Source organism: Scyliorhinus torazame, chromosome 5, assembly GCF_047496885.1.
Source record: "Scyliorhinus torazame isolate Kashiwa2021f chromosome 5, sScyTor2.1, whole genome shotgun sequence".
Classification (NCBI taxonomy): domain Eukaryota; kingdom Metazoa; phylum Chordata; class Chondrichthyes; order Carcharhiniformes; family Scyliorhinidae; genus Scyliorhinus; species Scyliorhinus torazame.
The window spans coordinates 241,757,926-241,780,378 of NC_092711.1; the positions used below are offsets into that span (position 1 = coordinate 241,757,926).

Below are 22,453 nucleotides of genomic sequence, written 5' to 3' on the forward strand. Positions count from 1 at the left end.
ACTAGCCCCTCAACAGTAGCAGAATCGGTCCAGGAGCAGCGCCAGTTTTGCTGTTGTAGAAGTCCACAAAGTCTGCATTGGCGCCAACACTTCCGCCGGTGGAATTCACTGCCACTTTACATGGTTGGAAATTTCTCCGTCCACCATATCAAACCTTTCATAATTATGAAGACCGCGATCAGTTCTCCTCTCCGTGATCTCTTTCAGAACATATCTGTGACATTGAAATTACCATTTGTTAATTATCACTTTTTCCAACAAATCTTCACTTTCATGATAGCCAGTGGAATAAACCGTATATCTTTTGAGATTTCCTGTAAAACAGTAGCTTTCAGTAGATTACTGGAACTCGAGTGAACAGGTGCTTTAGATAAATACATATTGCAAAAAAGAAGTCTTCCCAGCAGAACTATATGTGTCAAGCAAATATGATCCATTAAATATGTTTCCACCACATTCTGTTTGAATGCTTATGGAACACACTGCATTTGTGGAACAAATATCGAACAGATTTTACAAGCTGCGACTAATGTTTTCTGTGGAGAGGAGACATGTTAATTGACATTTGTTTTACAGCAGACCGGGAGAAACCACTAGTTTCTTTATGGAAAGTGAACAATTAATTTGATTTTGTTTTTATTCGCATGTTTCCTTTGCAATTTTCTGTTAAGTGTTTGGATTTCCTGTCTGTTTCTTTGAATTCTAAGCACCTATTCCAGATGTAGTGTGCAGTCAATTGACTACTTTCTTTAATCTGGAAAGAAGAAAGTGAAAATGTTTCCCACCTTTATTGTATTGGAGAAATCAAATGAACAGAGTTTGCAATTGTGCTTTTGGCATGTGTCCACTCAATACCAACACAGATGGCTCTGTTGTTGCAGTGGAAACAGAAATACTACATTAATGTTTAAAGGGATTAAAAATCCTCTTGGCAGTCTTGACATATGTTACCACTTAATTGTTGCATTCGTTGCTTCTCCTGCTGTTACAAAACCTGCAGTCACTTCGTCTGCTGCTTATAAACTATTGAGTGTTCCATGTTCAAACCAAGCTTTCAACAAACCTTGTTCGTTTTTCTTGAGTGTTTTGCAAGTGTAGTCCTACATCTATGTCTTATCAGATGTCAATGACCTGTCATATTACTACTTCGCATAAGGAGGACATTCATATTACATGATATTGGAGCACATGAACAAGAAGCTGGAAAGATGTACTTGACCTACATCTGCACTGCGTAGAGTTATGAAAGTTCTATCCTGAACTGGTCCAAACTGACTGTATAGGATGCAGGTCATATTAAATGGTGGGATTTAAATTAAAATATACTTTTAATTATTCCAAATGAATTCTGGGAAAGTAAATGCTCCTGTTTATTTGATTCTTGCAGTGGTCAGATAGAAGAATGGATATTTTGCTGGTAATCTTGATACAGCCCTTCTTTTCTTTATTTATATTGGGCCATGCAAGATTCTAATAGTGTTATTGATGAAAATGGCCAGGATGTTTCTGTGCCTGCATTTAGTTTCTGAATTCATTCATTGCCATGTAAGACTACCAAGGTAACAGTCAAGTGCATAAAGCTTCATCAAAATATGAGTGTTAAACAGTTAAGAGTTAAGATCCTTGCTAAGTTCTGTTGTACCATTTTGGTATATTTCAAGAATTAAAGTGTGACTCATTTCAACATTAAATGTTCAGCAGTTTTCCACTGTAAAGGTTAATGTGTCCATTTTGTGCTTTCCTGATGCAAATAAGTTGATCAGTATGACATGTGCGTATGAGAAAAAGATGTATAAGGCCTCAAATCCAAAGGATCTAAAGCATGGATGTGTAAAATGGCCTTTTATTTTAACAATTATGTCTTTTATATTTCAATCTGTAAAAATAATTGGCTTAGAAATTTGAGGATGCCACATTTTTCAGGCACCAAATGGCCGCCGCCTAAACCTCTGATATGGTGGGCAGGGCAGGCACACTCATTAAAGCTGTAATTGTGCTGCCCACCACATTGGCCAGAAACAGGCTTTGCAAATGCAAAAAACGGGCTGTTATGCCTTTTTGAGGCCCCCTGTTTCAAATTGGATTGCCCTGAAAATAGCAAGTTCCTGCAGCCCAACCAGCAGTTTCTCAAGGAACCACCACCAAACAAAGAGGTATGGTTTAAAAATAATTGCATGAATGTAGCATCAGAAGCTGTACCAGATGCTGCTGGCCACACTCCCTCCCGATCTCGATTGACCCCCTCCTGCTTGCATTCTCTTCACTTTTAACCTGCTTGCTGGTAATGCAGCAGCCAGAACATCACAGCCTCTCCATCGGCGAGATGCCTGGGGATGCCCAGCAGGTGTCTGCAGTTCACCAGTCTTCTAATTCAGGCCTAAGGTCCATTGTCAGCACAATATCTCTGCCATTTAGTCCTGTAAATGAACATATGCATCTACGTATATTTGAATAGTCTTGCTTATTCTCTTACTGTATCCCACTCCCTCCACCCCATCAATGGTTGCTTTTTTCAGTTCATTAGATAGGCAAGAATGTTATATCTGCTTTACCCTTGAATCTTGCTAGCAATCACAGAAGATTACTGTTGTTTCTTTCTGTGCAAAGCACACAATGATTTTTTTTACTGAGGCTTACTTAAGCTGATAAATCTTTTACCAGCATAAAATCTACCCAGAACTTAATTTAAATGTAACTTAAGTTCTTTTTTTGTATGAACTTGCACAATGAAGTAGCATTTTGTGAAATTATGAAAGTAATTAAATAACATTTCAGCTAAGCAGGGACCAATTGTGCTGTAAACATTCTATGGCTCTCCATGTTCAGGGAGAAAATTAATGAACAGCATTTGCTCCAAAATATTTTAACCCCATTGCACTCGTTATTTTGTCTAGATTTGATTGGTTGTTAGTTCCATGGATGAAGTAATTTACAGCATTATCTCGTCTGCAGCAGTAGCATTAGTTTTGCACTAGGGCATAAAATGTAGAGGCATAACGAGGTAGGCCTTCAAATTCTGGGCTTTAATTAGGTGAAAAATTGGCTTTTGAGGCCAGCGCTAGAACACTTCTAATATGTGTCCCATCTCAAAATGAATGATTGACCCTTCAAGAGAAAAAAAGAGGTGGATGTTTACTGAACTCAAACGTAAGCTACATTGGATAGAAATTAAGTTAAAATTAGGAGTAAGTGAAGAGAGGGAGAGGATGTTTTATTCATAGAAATTACAGTGCAGAAGGAGGCCATTCGCCCATCGAGTATGCATCAGCCCTTGGAAAGAGCACCCCACTTAAACCCACGCCTCCGCCCCATCCCCGTAACCCAGTAACCGCACCCAACCTTTTTAGACACTAAGGGAAAATTGGCATGGCTAATCCACCTAACCTGCACATCTTTGGACTGTGGGAGGAAACTGGAGCACCTGGAGGAAACCGACACAGACACAGGGAGAACGTGCAGACTGCACAGTCAGTAACCCAAACGGGAATCGAACCAGGGACCCTGGAGCTGTGAAGCAACTGTGCTAACCACTGTGCTACCATGCTGCTCTTTTAGTTGCGTAATTGGTACTGGAACAAAACTACTTCTGAGATTTGAATAATTTTGCTGCTAGAACAAGATTTCTTTTAGCACCTATTTAACTGGGTAGTGAATTGATAATCTCAGGAATTTGAGATATTCATACTATATACAGGGTAATGTCATGATGATTAACAAAAATGATATCCCTCTTCATTATTTTCTTAAATTTAGGACCAAGATATGCATATGCTTTAAAATCTAGATCACACCCTCGGTTTCATAGATATTATTAATCGTAATTTGATTCTAAGCCCACAACAGTAAAATAAATGCCTCTAGCTATATTTTTGGCAATCTGGAATCAATCTAAAATCATTTAGAGCAGTGCAGCCTGTTTATAAAGAATAAAAATGTCAAAATCTGTTTCAATTATTTATTATTATAACACTGGATTTTCCTGTTTTTATTGTATTATTGGAGTTACCTAATAGTGTAAAAACTAAATAAGTTACCAAAACTGTTCTATGTAATTAGTAAATATACACATACATAAAGAGCCGCTGATTTTTTGTCATTCCTATTTAATGACATTGATTGCCTTTCACCTCGGGCATGGCTTCAAATCCAGCCAAGACCAATAGGATAAAAGACCCTTTTGTTGGCTGTAAGGATTCTATGTGAAATAAGGTTCGACAGTTTTAATGTAGCTGCACAGCACAAAACTGTCCTTAATTCAGCACTAATTAGCAATCTCACGCAGAGAGGCCGCAGGACTGCTGATGTGTGAAGTGCAAGAATGCTGCATGAATGTACTACAGAGTGCTCTTCTGAGTTTGGAATTGAGGCATGTTGCTGGACAGAATAGAGAGAGTTTTTAATCTGTGTCTGGCTAGGAGTGCTTTATGCTAAGTGCCAGAAGTGCAAAGAGTTCCATTCCCCTGCACTAAGATTCCTTACCTTGATAAGCATGAAAATGTTTAACAAAAAGGACATTTTCCCATTTTTTTTCTTTTTTGAAAAGTAGCAGTTTTGAACACAGCGGTGTACTCGTATGTATATCTGTTGCAATAGAATCCGTCATTTGGTAGAACAGAAACTTGAGTATTGCTGAAAAAAAAGAGATGTTATCAGAGCAATGCCTTAATCAATCAGAGTTGACCTGCTTGGTTTGAATTTGAACACACTGCATTCTCCATGGCAGTGTGTCTTCCAATCCAAGTCCACTTGCCAACCAATCAGCACTCTTCTTGTGCAGTATAAATTGTTGTTCCCCTGTTACAGTCGGTCATTTCTTGCGAGCTATCCTGATGTTTGCAAGATGGAAAACTTTGACAACGTCTCTTTTTTTCTGTAATAGAACTGTTTAGTTAGTTTGAAAGTATTTGTCATGGTAAACAGAGGTACTTTGTTGACAAAGCAGGAATTTATAATATTTTAGTAGAAGAGGAAAATCAATTTGTATGATTTATCTAATAGCCCTACATATAAACAGTGTATAGTTCCATGCTTTCCACATCAAAATAATATATTTTTTACACCAAATATGGATGTGTTTTTTTGGGCGGGGGGAGAATATCAGACGAAAAGCTGATCCGCAACCGCTAGCTTATCGCCTGTGTCCAAATTCAAAATGATCTCCTATGTTCTTGATATATTGGAGAAACCTCTTTACGAAATAACTTAATATCGGAGACTTTCTCTGTGTAATAAAATCATAATTCTGTCCCTTAAGTTGAGCGATGCGGATATTTATACAACATGGGGCCTAATTGTAACTCTGTGCATAAGCATGGGCTTTGAGTGAATTAAAATCTCACCCTTGTCTGTGTCAAAATTAAATGAGCTTTGGTAATTGGTTCTTGACTTTCATCAAGAGAGTTGCATGATTTTTATGTTTAGGGAAAAGCCTATATTTTATAAAGATTGAAGTTTCTTGTATTTCGTTGTGTAGATTTACAGAACTAAATTATATTATCCTATTGGGTGTAATATCATTGATCTCATCCATAAATTTAAAAAAGGCACTTGGACAGAAGTTGATTACTTGTCTGAGTAATTTTTTTAAATTTATAACCGTAAGATATAGGAGCAAAAGCAGGCCATTCGGCCCATCAAGTCTGCTCCACCATTCTGCGAGAACATGAGTGACCTGATATAATAATGCTCAATGCCAATTCCCCACCTTATTCCCATAAGTCTTGATTCCCATACTGATCAAAAATCTGTCTCTCTCAGCCTTGAACATAGTTGACGACCCAGCCTCTACAGCTCTCTGCGGTAAAGTGTTCCACAGATTCCCGACCCTTTGAAAGAGGAAATTCCTCTTTAACTCTGTCTTAAATGGACGACCTTTACTCTGAGATTATACCCTCTGGTTCTAGACGTTCCCACAAGGGGGAAGAATCTCTTGGCATCTACCCTGCCAAATCCTCTGAGAATCCTATATGTCAATGAGGTCGCCTCTCATTCTTCTAAACTCCAATGAGCACAGGCCCAACCTACTCAACCTCTCCTCATCAGGAAATTTCTCCATATCCAGGATCAACCTAATGAACCTTCTCTCGACTGACTCCAATGCCAGCATATCTTTCCTTAGATAAGGGGACCACACTATTCCAGGTATTCCAACCATGAATTCAACCAAGTGTTTAAAATTATATTAATTATAAATTATTATTTGTGGTGTGTTGGAGGGAAGAAATGCTCCGAGTCCGTTTGCGACCGCATGGTGTTGGTAAAACGTTTGTTTATTCGAAAAATGGCTGTGTGCACAACCGGAGAACCAGAAGCTGCTGCTGCCTTCAGCTCGCACGAGTCTGTCCTGATCTTTTTACAGGGATTTCATGCATATATATTTTAAGTTCATTCACAGTTACAGATAAGCATTGACGTCATCGATCAATTTCATACAAGACAATCTGATCAGGAGGCATCGGTAGCGATGTTTCCTGAGCCCCTTAGTGGAAAACCGATTTACACATACAATGGGTTTTTGCACGTTACCAGATCATGTTCAGAATGTTTCCCTTAACCTGAAATAATGCCGTTGGTTCTTGATGAGGTCTGAGTAGAACAATGGATCTCCTGCAGACAAGCTGGGGCCATAGTCTTGTGACGTGGGTTTGCCATTACCTGTAAGACGATTAAATTATCCTGAGTGCAGGTTTTCTTAAGATTTCTGGCTGATCCAACAATTTAACCCTTTGCCTACCGGTTTTCCGCTCTCCATGTGCTACTTTTAACCTGGAACATCTTTTTATTAATATATATATTATTTTCTCGCCAACATGGTGAAATAATGAAGCTTAAGAATTCATATCAAGTCTCTCTTCATTAATTGTTTGCTCCGAGATATTGAAGAAGTAGATGTTGAAAAGACACCTGAGAATGATTGTATGGCATGCTATCCCATACCAATAGATACAGAGCAAAATGAATCAACTGCCATGAAAGTAAGGTCACTTAGTGAAGGTATCTACTGTAATCACAAATTTGTAACTACAAGGAAGAACATTGATATAGTACCAACTGTTTCACCCAGTTAAGAACTGGCTAAGAACCTTATTGATTGAATTGCAGTGCAGGTTTGGGGAATTAGTAATATCTCAACAGGATTTTTTTTTAACTATTTGTCATATGTGCAAGAAATAGAGACAAGTAAATGTTTTCTATCCGTTACCGCTTGATTACTTCAATCTATTTGTCAATAACTTTGTTTAGGATTCCGATAACAGCTGAATGTCTTTGATGTATCACTTCGATCTTAATTTTTATGTTCAAAGTTATTAAATTGTCAACCAGATGTATGTGTTTATTTTACAGAGGCCGAGCTCATTTATTCCTCCCTTTTTTCTACTATCGTTTCCTGACCTTAAGGTATGCATCTCGAAGGAATCCCTATTGCAGGTAGGTAAAACATTTTGCCCCCATTGCTTATATGTTTGAATAAGGTGATAATTGTGACCAAAACTACAAAATAGCTTGCGGGTAGGTAATAGTATTCAGATAATGTTTAATTTAACCAAAACATTACAAAGCTTTAAACTCTTGATAAATACATAACAATCATTATTTATATTCTATAATGCAAATTTTATAGATTGTGTTATTGGATGTACATTAACTCATGTAGTGTTTTGTATGAAGCCAAAATAGAACATTTTTATTTATTTTATACCCGGTCTTAATACTAAGAGAGTAGACTTTTGTATTAATTGTGTCACATGTCTTTGCTACATTTTAATCCTTCGGTCATTTATTTGTGAACAGATGCAGAAATTTGATTATTTATAATTACTTACAATTTTAAACAATTGGATCTAAAGTGGCATAAATAATTTGTGCCACAGTTAGAGGACAGGGAACAAAAACCCCGGACAGAATTCTCTCTCCCCCCCCCCCCCCCCCCCCCACCACCCCACGCCGGGTGGGAGAATCGCCGGGGCGCCGCGCGAGTCCCGCCACGCCGCCCCGGCACCCGCACGCGATTCTCCCACCCCCCCCCCACCCAAACCGGCGCGGCGAGAATAACGGCTGGCCGCTCAGAGAATCGCCGCTCGCTGTTTGTAACGAGTGAGCGGCCATTCTCCGGCCCGGATGGGCCGAGCGGCCTGCCCAACACGACAGGTTCCCACCGGCGCCGTCCACACCTGGTCGCTGCCGGCGGGAACAGCGCGGGAATGCTGGGGAGGGGGGCCGCCTGTGGGGGAGGGGGGTTCCTGCACCGGGGGGGGACTCAAAAGGGGTCTGGCCCACGATCGGTGCCCACCGATCGGCGGGCCGGCCTCTCTGAAGGAGGACCTCCTTTCCTCCGCTGCCCCGCAAGATCCATCTGACATCTTCTTTCGGGGCGGCCGCGGGGAGGACGGCAACCGCGCATGCGCGGGTTGGCGCCGGTCAACCTGGGCATGCGCGGATGACGTCATTTACACGGCACCGGCCGTGTCATTTACGCGGCGCCAAGGCCCGGCGCGCGTAGATGATGCGGCGCCGCTCCTAGCCCCCTGGGGGCGGGAGAATAGGGGGCTGGGAACGGCCCCCGACGCCAGAGTGAAACACTCCGGTTTTCACTCCGGCGCCGGCAGTTAGTCTCCCGATGGGAGAATTGCGCCCCTTATCTAGGCATTATGGACGCGATTCTCCACTCCGCGCCGAAGTGCCCGCACCGTCGTGAACGCCGTCGAGGTTCACGACAGCGCGAAACGGCCCCGATCGCGACCGATTCAGGGCCCGAAAATTGGCTAGGATCGGGGCCGTGAGAACCTCGGGCGGGGGGGGGGGGGGGGGGGGGGGGCGTGGCGTGCCGCAAAGGCTGCGTCGTCACCGCGCGACGCCCGAATGACGCAGCGCTGCATCATAAATTACGCGATACGCGCACAGAGGACCGGGAGGAGAAGAGAGGAGATGGCTGAGCCCCGAAGAGCCGCACGAGGTTCCGGGACACGGACCTGGACACCCCAGTGGATGAGGTGGAGCGGAGAAGGGACACCCAATGCCCAAGACGAGGGCATCGCCAGCCATCCAGCGCGGTGAGGCGCGGCTGGCGGGAGGTGGGCACCGCAGTCAGTGCTGTGGGGCAGACCCCCCCCGGACGGGGGAGCAGTGCTACAAGAAGCTGCATGACCTCACCCAGGCTGCCAGGGTAAGTGCCATGAGGGTGCCCCCAGACACGGGGGGGGGGGGGGGGGAAGTGGGGTGGCGGGGAGGGGGGGACTGGGGCATCGGGGGGCGATGTTGGGGGGGTCAGGGGGGTTTGGGGGGGTCACGGTGCCCAACTATCTACTCGACCCACATGAGCCCCGGGACCACCCCCGGAGCGAAGCCATAGCGTTCTGTCTCCTGAACCAGCAACAATGTTGACTATATCTGCATGCCCTGATGATACCTGCCTAATGGTGATGCTTTATCCACATCCCCCCCCAGGACAAGACAGCGCACAACCAGCGGGAGCGCATGAGAACCGGAGGGGGTTCTCCGGTCCTGCACCCCCTAACTGTTCACGAGCAGAGGGCCCTGGACCTCGCTGGGGGATCCGCCACCAGGGAGGTCGCGCCATGCCAGGTCGGAGGCGCAGAAGCAAGTGAGAGAACCCTGCATGTCCTCTCCACCCCCAACCCGTCATCGCCCCCCCTCACACTCTGGTCACTGCACCCCCGATCCCCTCCCCCCATACACTCTGGCCACTGCACCCCAGATCCCATCCCCCCTCACACTCTGGCCACTGCACCCCCGATCCCATCCCCCCTCACACTCTGGCCACTGCACCCCCGATCCCATCCCCCCTCACACTCTGGCCACTGCACCCCAGATCTCACCCCGCCTCACACTGTGCACCCACCACCACCATACACCCGGGCCACCGTGTCTAACGAACCCCGAATCTTTTATGTTCCCCAGGGCCATCCGCCGAACCTTCAGGGACGTCTTGCCCAGGAAGTAGCGCAACGCCACCCACCGCAACTGCACCCAGGGACGCACGCCAGAGGGTGGCAGTCGGTCGGACAGGAGGGCTGACCTCACAGTCTGGGACACAGGACCAGGACGCTGAGACCACCGGGACAGACATTAGTCAGGGGCACAGGGTGGACAGTCATGCTGAAGCCCACATCACGGCCACACACCTGCTGGATCGAACTCAAGACGACATGGCCCGCATGGAGCTTGCGCCGGGCCATGAGGGGGACCAGTACACACCAGACTTCTTGACGGACGATGACCTCGAGCTTGCGGCACTGCTGTCTCCCACACCGTTCACCATCACAGAGACACCCACCTCGGTTGGGCATATAAGTGATGAGGCTCCCGGGTCACTGTCTGGTGCGCACCCCACAGCCGAGCCGGTACAGCAGATGGAGTTTGGAGCAGCCGAGGGGCTGGACGGTCGGAGGTCAGCCCAGGCCCAGCAACCAGCTGCCACCCAGACGGTTCCCGGGTTCCTGGATGTAATTGACCCACCCGGACAACCGATGCGTGTGGACACCCAGGGACTGAGTAACGGGATGAGGGCCATCTTCCAGGAACTGCACACGCAGCTGGAGGAGTCTATCCGCGTCCAGGAGCAGGGAGTGGTGCCGCTCATCGCAGCCACCCAGGCCGACACCGCATGGGTGTCATCCGCGGTGGAGGCAATGGGTGAAGGGGTTTCGGCCATAGGTCAAGTTCTGCAAGGCGTTGGGCTTCACGTGCACGCGTCATCCATGGCCCAGGAGCGGGCTGCCCTCTCACAGGTAGCCATGCGCCAGAGCCAACACGACATTGCCGCCGCTCTCCGGGCCCTGGCTGAGTCTCACCATGCCATGGCCCGGCCCCAGCAAGCGATGGCACTGTCCCAGCAGTCGGTTGCGGAGAGCATTGACCGCCTGGCACACGTGATGGATGGCGTCGCGCACTCACAGGTCGGGATCACACAGACCTTAGCAGGAATGTGGCACTCCCTGGGCCCCGTCTCGGCGAACATTCGGACCGTGGTCGATACCGCTGCAGGCCTCCAGGACTGTCACGGGGCCCATGTCTCCGAGCGCATCTCCGTCCCACAGTGAGGCCCGGGGGCCACCGGGCTCCCCGAGGGAGGAGGAGGTTCTGGGGCCCGTCCCGGTAGCTCCACCAAGGGACGTCCCGGTACACTCGGCCTCCCCCCGTTCCGTCCCTGGCGCATCTGGTGGGGAGCGGGCAGGTCAGGGTGGCACCACGCCATCCAGCACACCTGCCAAGCAGCGTGGCACATCGAAGCCGGGCCGCCCCAGGAAACGTGTGCCGACGGGGAGCCATGTCGAAGGGCGTTATTCACAGCAGTCCGCCTCCACTCCTGCTGTACCATCTGGGAACACACCTAGTCGTTAGGCACGTAAGAAGTTGGCACGGGTGCAGGGCACAGTCTAGTTGTAGTGGGTAGAGCACCTATGTTTACAACACGAATAAACGCACTGTTAAATCTGATTTGTAAGACTGTGTGCTATGACCGGTGCCAGGAGGCACGTGAGTGTGCCCGATTGGCGTAGTGGTATACGAGCCGTTCAAGGTCTGTTCCGGATGTGCTGGCCCTTTTCCCCCCACCCCCCATAATCGGACACCGTTGTCCTCGGTACACCGACGCCAGCCACCCCACGGGCATGTGGTGAAATATCCGTCACGAAGGCTGTGACCACCAGAGTGCATGGTTCAGCCATAGCCATGAGTCAAACCTCGGCGGGCGAATCTGAGCACACAGCTCATCGCAGAGTGGGCTGTCATCATTCAACATGGCACTGATCACACCCGCTTACCCAATCATCAATGTTGTGCAATCCCGTAGTGGAATTGGTGCCGTGGACGCGGTGCGGGGGGGGGGGCGCTGTGTGCTGCCCGTGTACAGGAGTGACGGTGCAAGTGGCAGTGTTTAGCGAATCCCACCCCCACAGTGCGTGAACCGTGCGGCCACCAACGCGTCACGTGCCCGCTGTCTGCGGCGGTGCCGTCGTGCAGCCTCCTGGACGTAACGAGCAGCCGGGCGGTGTCGGCGTCCTGCGCCCCTCCCCCCACCCTGATGCGCCACATCATCCTCATCCTCCGCATCCTCCTCTTCCCCATCCCCCTAGTTTGCGTTGGCTCCGGTGCCGTCGGGTCCTCCCTCCGACTCCTCCACCAGGTCATCTCCCCTCTGCATGGCAATGTTGTGCAGCGCACAGCAGACCACAACCATGCGACCGACCCTGTCGGGTTGGTACTGCAGGGCCCCTCCTGATCGGTCCAGGCATCTGAAGCGCATCTTCAGCAGCCCGAAGCACCGCTCCACCACACCCCTGGTTGCTGCATGTGCCTCGTTGTATAGGCTCTCCGCGTTGGTGTGCGGCCTCTGTATTGGCGTCAGCAGCTATGACCTCAATGGATAGCCCTTGTCGCCCAGCAACCAGCCCCTCAGCCGGGGAGGGGGGAGGAATCCATCGAACATTGCGGGGATGAACGACTGTGCCAGAATGTAGGCGTCATGCACACTGCCGGGGTACTTTGCACACACGTGCATGATCTTCATGTGGGGGTCGCACACCACCTGAATGTCCATGGAGTATGCGCCCTTTCTGTTCATGAACACTTCCCTGCTGTCTGCAGGCGGGCGCATGGGGACGTGCACACCATCAATGACACCCTGGACCATCGGTATCCCGGCCACCTTGGCGAATCCACGTGCCCGTGCTTCCTGCTGTGCTCGGTCCTGGGGAAATTTTATGTACCTGTCCGCAATGGCGTACAAGGCGTCGGTGACGGCCCTGATGCACCTGTGGACCAATGCCTGTGATATCCCGGATAGGTCCCCGCTCGGCGCCTGGAAGGAACGGGTCGCATAAAGGTTTAGGGCCACCGTCACCTTGACGGAGACTGGTATCGCGTGTCCTCCTCCCATTCCACGTGGTACGAGGTGCGCCACGAGCTGGCATATATGTGCGACCGTCTCCCTGCTGAACCGTAGTCTCCTCCTGCATGTGATGTCCGTTAGGGCCTCGAACGACATTCTGTCACGGTACACCCTCGGTCTTGCTGGATGCCTGTGGCACCCTGGCACCACCATCAGTGGATCCTCCTGCTCCTCCTCCTCCTCCTGCGCCCCCCCAAGCACTTCCTCTGCATTCCTCGCCGTCTGGCGGTCAATGTTCCCCTCGGCATCCCCCTGTACATTCGGGTCCTGAGCGCCTGCGCGGCAACGACGGGCCACTCCGCGGCCATCCCCTCTGCTGCACCGGCGACCACTGCATCTGCAGCCACTGTGGGCCGTCCGACTCTACGCTGCCGGATGGCAAACTCCAGAGCTGCTGCTCCAACCAGGGCAGTGAACATCGCTGTCTGGTTGGCATACATGGTGACCTGCAGGAGGGTGGTGGGGGGCAGAGAAACGACATGTTACACGGAGGTTCTTCCACACCTCGTCAGCCGGGCTGCAGGGGATACCTGTGTGTCCGGATAGCCTGGTCGCGCTGCAGACACGCAGCCAGTTGAACACCTGGTCACTGTCTGCGCCCAACGGTCAGTTCACACCGTTTTGCTCGCCAGTGTGCCACTCTCCTGTGCCCATCAGCCACACGCACCCTGCGGCCGTGTCCTCGTCACCGTCCTGCCATATCAGGGCGGCTGACCTGTGGCATCCGCGGATGGACGATACCATCCACACTCTCCCGCACCCCCCTCCCACCTGCACACTCTCCTGCACACCCCCCCCCACCTGCACACTCTCCCTCACCCCCCTCCCACCTGCACACTCTCCTGCACACCCCCCCCCCACCTGCACACTCTCCCTCACCCCCCTCCCACCTGCACAAACTCCCACCCTCTCCCACCTGCACACTCTCCCTCACCCCCCCCCTCCCACCTGCACACTCTCCCACACACCCCCTCCCACCTGCACACTCTCCCACCCCCCCACCTGCACACTCTCCCACACACCCCCTCCCACCTGCACACTCTCCCACACACCCCCTCCCACCTGCACACTCTTCCCCCCCCACCTGCACACTCTCCCACCACCCCCCCCACCTGCACACTCTCCCACCCCCCCCACCTGCACACTCTCCCACCCCCCCCACCTGCAGACTCTCCCACCCCCCCCCACCTGCACACACTCCCACTCCCCCCCCCATCTGCACACTCTCCCTCACCCCCCCTCCCACCTGCACACTCTCCCACACACACCCTCCCACCTGCACACTCCCCCACCCCCCCACCTGCACACTCTCCCACACACCCCCTCCCACCTGCACACTCTCCCACACACCCCCTCCCACCTGCACACTCTTCCCCCCCCCACCTGCACACTCTCCCACCCCCCCCACCTGCACACTCTCCCACCCCCCCCCCCACCTGCACACTCTCCCACCCCCCCCCCCACCTGCACACTTTCCCACCCCCCACCTGCACACTCTCCCACCCCCCCCACCTGCACACTCTCCCACTCCCCCCCCACCTGCACACTCTCCCACACACACCCTCCCACCTGCACACTCTACCACTCCCTCCCACCTGCACACTCTCCCTCACCCCCCCTCCCACCTGCACACTCTCCCTCATCCCCCCCTCCCACCTGCACACTCTCCCTCACCCCCCCTCCCACCTGCACACTGTCTCCCTCATCCCCCCTCCCACCAGCACACTCTCCCTCATCCCCCCTCCCACCTGCACTCTCCCTCATCCCCCTCCCACCTGCACACTCTCCCTCATCCTCCCCTCCCACCTGCACACTCTCCCTCACCCCCTCCCACCTGCACACTCTCCCTCACCCCCCCTCCCACCTGCACACTCTCCCTCACCCCCCCTCCCACCTGCACACTCTCCCTCATCCCCCCCTCCCACCTGCACACTCTCCCTCATCCCCCCTCCCACCTGCACACTCTCCCTCATCCCCCCTCCCACCTGCACACTCTCCCACACACCCCCTCCCACCTGCACACTCTCCCTCATCCACCCTCCCACCTGCACACTCCCTCATCCCCCCCTCCCACCTGCACACTCTCCCTCATCCCCCTCCCACCTGCACACTCCCTCATCCCCCCCTCCCACCTGCACACTCTCCCACCCCCCCTCCCACCTGCTGCCCTCCCACCCCCCTCCCACCTGCACACTCTCCCACCCCCCCCCACCTGCACACTCTCCCACCCCCCCCCCCACCTGCACGCTCTCCCCCCCTCCTACCTACACGCTCTCCCACCCCCCCCCCTCCCACCTGCACGCTCTCCCGCCCCCACCCCCCCCCCCCACCCCCCACCTGCACACTCTCCCGCACCCCCCCCCCCTTTGGCCGCAGCCTTCTCGAGTAAGCTGGCTGACGACTTTAAAAAGCAGGTGTGAACGGCGACGGAGTGAACTGGGGTCACGCCGTCGGGACTTCGGCCCATCTGGGCCTGAGAATAGCAGGGGTGCCGGAGAATCGCCGTTTTGGGTGTCTCGGGCGATTCTCCGGCCTGCGGCCCGCGAAACTTGACCAGGCCATTCCCAACGCTTGGGAAAATCGCGGGAGGGCGTCGGACCGGCGTCGCGGGAAATTTTGGCGGCCCAGGCGATTCTCCCAACCGGCGCGGGAGTGGAGAACCGCGCCCTCTATCTCTCCTACATTGCCGATCATCAGAAATTGAATCAGATAAGGTTATCATACTCTTTCAACTGGCTACAACAACGTTCTAGTATCATTTCTTTATAGCCAAACATGTTTTTCTAAATTAGTTTACTAACTCGGTACTCCTTATAAAAGCAGATTTAAAGTATTTGCAAAGAAAGCCAATAGTGCCTTCAAACATCATTAAATATGACACTAAAAGTGACATTAATTGTAATCTTCTATTGTAACTGACTGAATACTGGTTGCAATGCTCTCCTTAGGTCTTTTGCTTGTATTTGATCACTTCTTTCTCAAGGATGCCACATTGGGTTAGCGGTGATAAGGAAGGAAAAGATTTGCTGCACATATTCAGTTATGCTCATTATCCTGGCAGTGCACATTCAGTTTGGTAGCATTGATGAAACATAGCCTCACTGTGCCTCATTTATTCAATAAAAACGTACAGTCAATAGATTGATGGAATTAAACCAGAATTAAATCTGACGGTGACAATGAGGCTAAAGGATATTGCATTGCTAAGACTGGTTTTATCTAAATGCTATAAGATTTAGGTTACATGAAGCAAAGGAAAGTTCTAAATTTGATAGTGAGGTAGATATTGCAAGTGCAAGGTCCTCCTCGCGGTTTCTTTTCAATAGAGAAAATGTATTGTAATGTTGGACACCACCATAGCAAAATTATAGAACAGAAAGTGGCAGCAAATCTTTATTTCAAGAAAATTATAAACCATGTTAAAGGTAAAGTGCAAGTTAGCAAATTTACAGCTTTGGAGGAACAAGAATGAAAATGTAAGTGGAGCAGTGGGAGGTGGAATAGTGGTTGGCATTGCTGCCTCACAGTGCCAGGGACCCAGGTTTGATTCCGACCTCGGGTGACTGTCGATGTGGGCTTTGTGCATTCTCTCCGTGTCTGCGTGGGTTTCCTCCTGGTGCTCCGGTTTCCTCCCATAGTCCAAAATGTGCAGGTTAGGTAAATTGGCCCTCCTAAATTGCCCCTGTGTCCAACGGTTCGGTTCGGTTACGGGAATAGGGTGGGGAATTTGGCCAAGATAAGGTGCTCCTTCGGAAGGGTCAGTGCAAACTCGATGGGCTGAATAGCCTCTTTGTGCACTGTAGGGATTCTATGATTCTTTGAAAAGCAATGTCAAAACAAAGGCAAATACAGGAAAGTTTGAGATAGCAGGAAAACGGTTGGTGACCTGAGTCAAGAGGGATTGCCAATCAGCTGACTAGCTTTTCTTTACTGTTCTTATCTGGGAGTGGGAAAGTGGTGTCAGAAGCACATCCCCAGATACGTAAATAGTATTTGTGTCTTAGATGGAAAAAATTGAGTTGTTTAGGAGGAAAAGAAACATCAGTACAGCAGAGGAAAGCAATCTTATTGGAGACTGTTTTGGTTCATGGTAGCATGGAAGTTCATGTGAGGCCAACGTAAAACCAGGAATGTCAATAGATGAAAAATAAAAACCAAGGAAGGAATCGCCAAAATTAAAAGCAGTTTGCTGTTGGTTAGACTTACAATAATGAAACAATGTTTTGAAATTTTCATTGTAGTCACATTAGCTAGCTGCAATGGTGATTTTTTAAATAAATTGATAGAATAAACCTTTTTTGAATGTAGGAATAGGAGGAAACCTATATATACCGAAAGGGAGCAAAATGGAAGAGTGGACAGGACCCTGGAAATCCCTGAATTGATTGTGATTTGAAAGGAATCTGGAAATCTGTGAAGTTAGCTTTTGTGTGAATGCATTTGATAACTCGTTTAGAAACATATTGTGACAAAACACTGCCAAAAGCTTTCAGGATGTTGTGAGGGTGATGCCATGATGTACCTGTAGGCCTATGAGTCTGGCATTATTAGGGCAACCTGTATCGTGTAGTAGATAATACCATGGTTTGACTTGCCACGTAGACGGCACAGTAGTTGTATAGTAATGAATAATTACAATTGCAGTTTCGCTGAAAGATAGAGCACTTTGGGTATTGACTGCAGCAACTGAACTGCAATAGCAGAGCTTGAGAAAAAATAACTGACACACCTGCGAACTCCATACATTCACAGCAACAAACTGAGATCCATCTGGGACACCTGTGAACTTCATACGGTCACACAGTAAATAGTAAAGTTCCACGTGCAGTTTAAGTTCTTTAAGCATCCAGGACATTGCTTTTTTTTAAGTACCGTCAGTTAGTGCCAAGAAGCAGTTGGTCAATAGTGAGTCATTGAATATCCAAAAGCAGCAGATGGATTACATGCATGACAGTGAACAGGAGATATTATCTCCGATATATGCCATCCATTGCCCACTGTGAGAGCAAATGGAAAGCAACTGTATGAACCTGTTGTAATACATGTAAAAGTGAAGTACTTTGGTTAAACCAGGGTAATTGCAGTACAGTACCTGATATTAAGCCAATCATTATTGAAAAATAGATGGCAAAAGTTAAGCAAAGGAACTCTATAATATGAGGTGAATAGGTGAAAAGGCCAGATCAAACTCTGGCCAATTTGCTATCAATGATAACAAATAGTGCCTCATGAACATGGTCAATTGTTTGAATTTATGCACAGGATTTCCCCTTGGTAAAGTTAGTCATGTTGGACTGACATCTCATTGTGTAAACTCATCCTGGGAGCAGATCACACATTTTGCAAGTGTTGCCTGTGGGAAACTGTCACAGAATAACAAATGAAATGATAGATGCTTCTGTAAAAATGTTGCAACAAAGATGATTTAATAGTTATTGTATTGTGCAGCAACAGTGAGAAGTGAGATGTCCCAATTTACCTATTTGGGTGCAAGAATAATTTTACCGCATATGTTGCAACAGAGTTATGTGGTCCAAATTATTAGTCACTTGAAGGGACTTTAAAATTCAAAATCGAAAATGGATCCAGTCAAAATGGAGAGCTGTTTGCATGCCAGCACTGGACATATAAATCATACCACCTTTATCGAAAGAAAGATGCAAGCCAAAAATTGTTACAGCTTTTCTAAACACTCTTCCCTGCCAACAGTCGTGCATTATCTATTCATGTCAAAACACCTTCAGACTTCAATTGCTGATGAGTTTTGTGGTAATCACTAATTTGACATGAACAGGAGACGATGATGGTCTTATGAAGCTTAGTCATCTTTTTTTAGACTTTTTAAATATCGAATAGACAATGCAGAAGGAGGCCATTCGGCCCATCGAGTCTGCATCGGCCCTTGGAAAGAGCTCACACCTCCACCCTATCCCCGTAACCCAGTAACCCCACCTAACCTGCACATCTTTGCACTGTGGGAGAAAACTGGAGGAAACACGCAAAGACACAGGGAGAAAGTGCAAACACCACACACACAGTCACTCGAGGCTAGAATTGAATCCGGGACCCTGGAGCTGTGAGGCAGCAATGCTAACCATTGTGCCACCGTGTGCCCCGTGTTGTCTCCAAGGGAGTGCCTGATGTGGTTGAAGAGACCAATATGATCATGCTGAATCCAACCTGGTTCTACCACAAATGAAATGAATAATAGACTTTAAAACTGAGACTTGTTTGGCTTAAGGAGACTGGATGACCTGATGGGTTTGTACAAGGTAATTTCTAGGGCCTGGCTTTATGAGACCACAGCACAGAATTGTTTTGACACTAGGACCCGAGTTATCCCTCCTGGGTCAGGAGTCATGACTATTCCTGTTTCCATAAAAGCAACCTGGGAGAAAGTGTCCCGGTCAGTCGAACGTTTGGTCCGGGAGACAGTTGAAAAGTCATGGAGGGCAACCCTGGAACGAGTGCAGAGGATGCCGGGTGTGGAGGCAGGTTGGGAAGAAGACCGACCTCAGTGCTGTGTCAAGGTTTTTAAAAATAAAATGTAAAACAGCCTCACCCCACACTCACTTCCATGACCCAGACATGCCAATCCATGCCACCTTATACCCTCCAAGCCAACTGATGCCCCATTAACCCTGGCATGGATGGACATGGTAAATGTTGTAGGAGCTGAGAGTTAGTGGGCTGCTTTGTGGCCTTCAATAACATCTATGTCCCTCTACCCAACCCCCATGGCCCTTTACAGCATCTATGCTGGCATATATCCCTTTACCACCCTACATGAGCTTTTATAGCCTCTAGGCTAATAGTGCCAACTCAAGCCAACCCACTTTCCCCCATCCACCACCCTTTGCCCTTACACCCAGTATATCAACTTACCAGATATCCACCATGGGCAGATCTCAGAACCAATGGTGAGACTAAAGTTCTACGGGCTGGATTTTACATGTCCCACCAAGCCTGATTTTGCAGGGGACTCTTAAAATGAAGCGTCTACCAACCCACCACCTTCTCGCCCACCCCCGAGCTCACCCTCATAATACGCCGGCTGATGTCTGGTGAGACTGCTTCTGCCAACTTTGCTTGTGAGGGGCAAACCTTCTTCATCCCCCCACCCCCACTCACCCCATAATATGCTGCCCTAAGCATCTCTTGCAGACTTTGTTTTAAGAAACACGCTCATTTACATAAAAGCCCATTCACGACATTTACATGTTCAACTGCATTATCTCTTACAATAACAAACGTTTCATTTGAGTGTTTGAACACTTATGAAAACACATTGGAATTCATGGTCCCACTTCAGAAAGTCTATAACGACTTACAGCTGTCAATCAAGATGTGTATTGGAAGGTTGTGCAATCAATCATGCAGCACTAATCCAGTAATGTAAGCCTTCAAACTTGTGTCAGTAAACAGAGTAAAATGGCAAGCAATTTTTTTTAATTTTTTTTTCAACACTCCACATTTTTCTCAAAGATTTAAAGAGCAGTTTTAAATGGCTTGACAGCTTGGCAGTTGCTTTTGACACTTTGGCAATTCCATATGACACATTTAACAGTTCTATTTGACAACTCTTTTGACAGTTTAAGTGAGTTTATGCAATTTTTACCCACAATCATAACCACTCTTAATAACCACAAACTGAATCGCTTCTCGGCCTTTTGGCTGGGATGAGCATGAGGTCGGGTGTGGTGCCTGGATCTGGTGTGTCTCTCCTGTGGGGACCATGAATTGGATTCAATTTGGGTTGTTTTTTGGAGCGGGCGAGGAGCTGGATTTTGGTTTGCCCCTGTGCACACTCTGAGTTCTGGCTTTGTGGCTCTGATAAAGTAATTTTAAAAATTTTAAATTAAAAAAATAATGACAAACCACAGTTTACCTCTTGCGAAGGATACCCCACCTCTCCAAAGGATTCTGAAAAGTTTAGACTTGCTCCTGATACGTCTAATCTGCACATGGTGCTTTTCCCACTGCTGGCTGACGAAAATCAGACATTACTGGACGTATCTCCATGAAATGTGCATGTGCAAATCCTGCGCCATTTTCCATTTCCACCCAAGTACAAATGGAAAGAGCAATGTTCAGGAACAGGACTTCTGGATTTTGGCCTTCTCCGCCATTCTCACAATAACAGAGAGGACCTCCATCCGTTCAGAAATTCTGGCCATGGTCTATTTTCACCAAAATTCACAAAAGTAACTGAGAGTATAAATTTGAAAATCTTCAAGGCATGCTTATGTAAAATATTAACGTTATGGCAAAACTTAAAATGAAGGAAAAATTGTAAAATAACTTGTTGAGGTTGGGTTCTAGACTGACCCCACAGGTCAACTATCTTTGTCGGAGTAGGTACAATATCCTGAGGGTGCCCTGTGACCTCAACAAACATTCAGTGATTACTTATTTTCTTTTGGACTTCGGGGCCGGGATTCTTCCCTACCCGGCGGGGCGGGGGTCCCGACGGGATGGAGTGGCGGGAACCACTCCGGCGTCAGGCCGCCCCAAAGGTGCGGATTTCTCCGCACCTTTAGGGGCCAAGCCCTCACCTTGAGGGGCTAAGCCCGCGCTGGAGTAGTTTGCGCGCTGCCGGCCAGCGGAAAAGGCCTTTGGCGGGGGGGGGGGGGGGGGGGGGGGGGGGGGGGTGTCACTTGCGCGTCGGCCATGGTTGAAGACTGTGGCCGAGGCGGAGGGAAAAGAGTGCCCCCACGGCACAGGCCCGCCCGCGGATCGGTGGGCCCCGATCGCAGACAGGCCACCATGGGGCCACCCCCCCGGGGCCAGATCGCCCCGCACCCCCCCCCCCCAGGAACCCGGACGGCCCGCCCACGCCGCGTAGTCCCGCCAGTAAGAGAGGTAGTTGGATTCTCGCCGGCGGGACAGGCATTCCAGCAGCGGGACTTCGGCCCATCGCGGGCCGGAGAATCGCCGGGAGGGGGGGCCGCCGACCGGAGCGGCGCGATTCACGCCAGCCCCCGGCGATTCTCCGACCCCGCGGGGGACATCTCACATGTGGCTTCATTGTATTTATAATTTAGTTTCCAGGAGCAGAACATTATACCCATATAAGCGTGCGGGAATAGAACTAGCCCTGGAATCTGACCGTCTGTATCACATGTAAGCAAAATGGTTAATGACTAGCATTTGCAAGTGAATACACTGGTACCAGTAAAATGGCACAAAGGCAAACTCAGGATATAGAATTGGGCATAGAAAAAGTAAGCAAGTGGATGGCTGTTTTGATTTGGAGCTCTTAGAAGCCAGTATTGATGAGACAAAAGGTGACCTTAGAACCGGCGAGGTTTACAACTTGGAAGGCCATTCAGCCCATTATGTTTGTGCCAGCTTTTTGCTGGAGCAATGAAAATAAAGCTCCATGTTTAAGGCTTCCCAATAGCATACATCCTCCTCTACTTTAAAATATACAACTACCCCAGGATGAACAGACAAAGACTTGCCACATAAATTGAGCAAATCTGTGAATTAGGATTTAATATATCCGTTTAGTCTAGGTGTTTCCATTTGCTTCGGTGAGAT

At 49.0% G+C, this 22,453-nt stretch overlaps 1 protein-coding gene across 2 annotated transcripts in view; it reads left to right on the forward strand.

Annotated features, from left to right (window-relative positions):
* Positions 1-22,453, forward strand: part of LOC140420985 (transmembrane protein 33-like) — a 198,219-nt gene that overhangs the window by 158,602 nt on the left and 17,164 nt on the right. The window contains exon 7 of one of the 2 annotated variants that reach the window (XM_072505215.1): positions 7,345-7,428. The exons of the other annotated variant lie outside the window; for it this stretch is intronic. Within the exon in view, the coding sequence (XP_072361316.1) occupies positions 7,345-7,428 (84 nt within the window). The remainder of the gene's footprint in view (positions 1-7,344; positions 7,429-22,453) is intronic. 2 annotated transcript variants of the gene reach the window in all.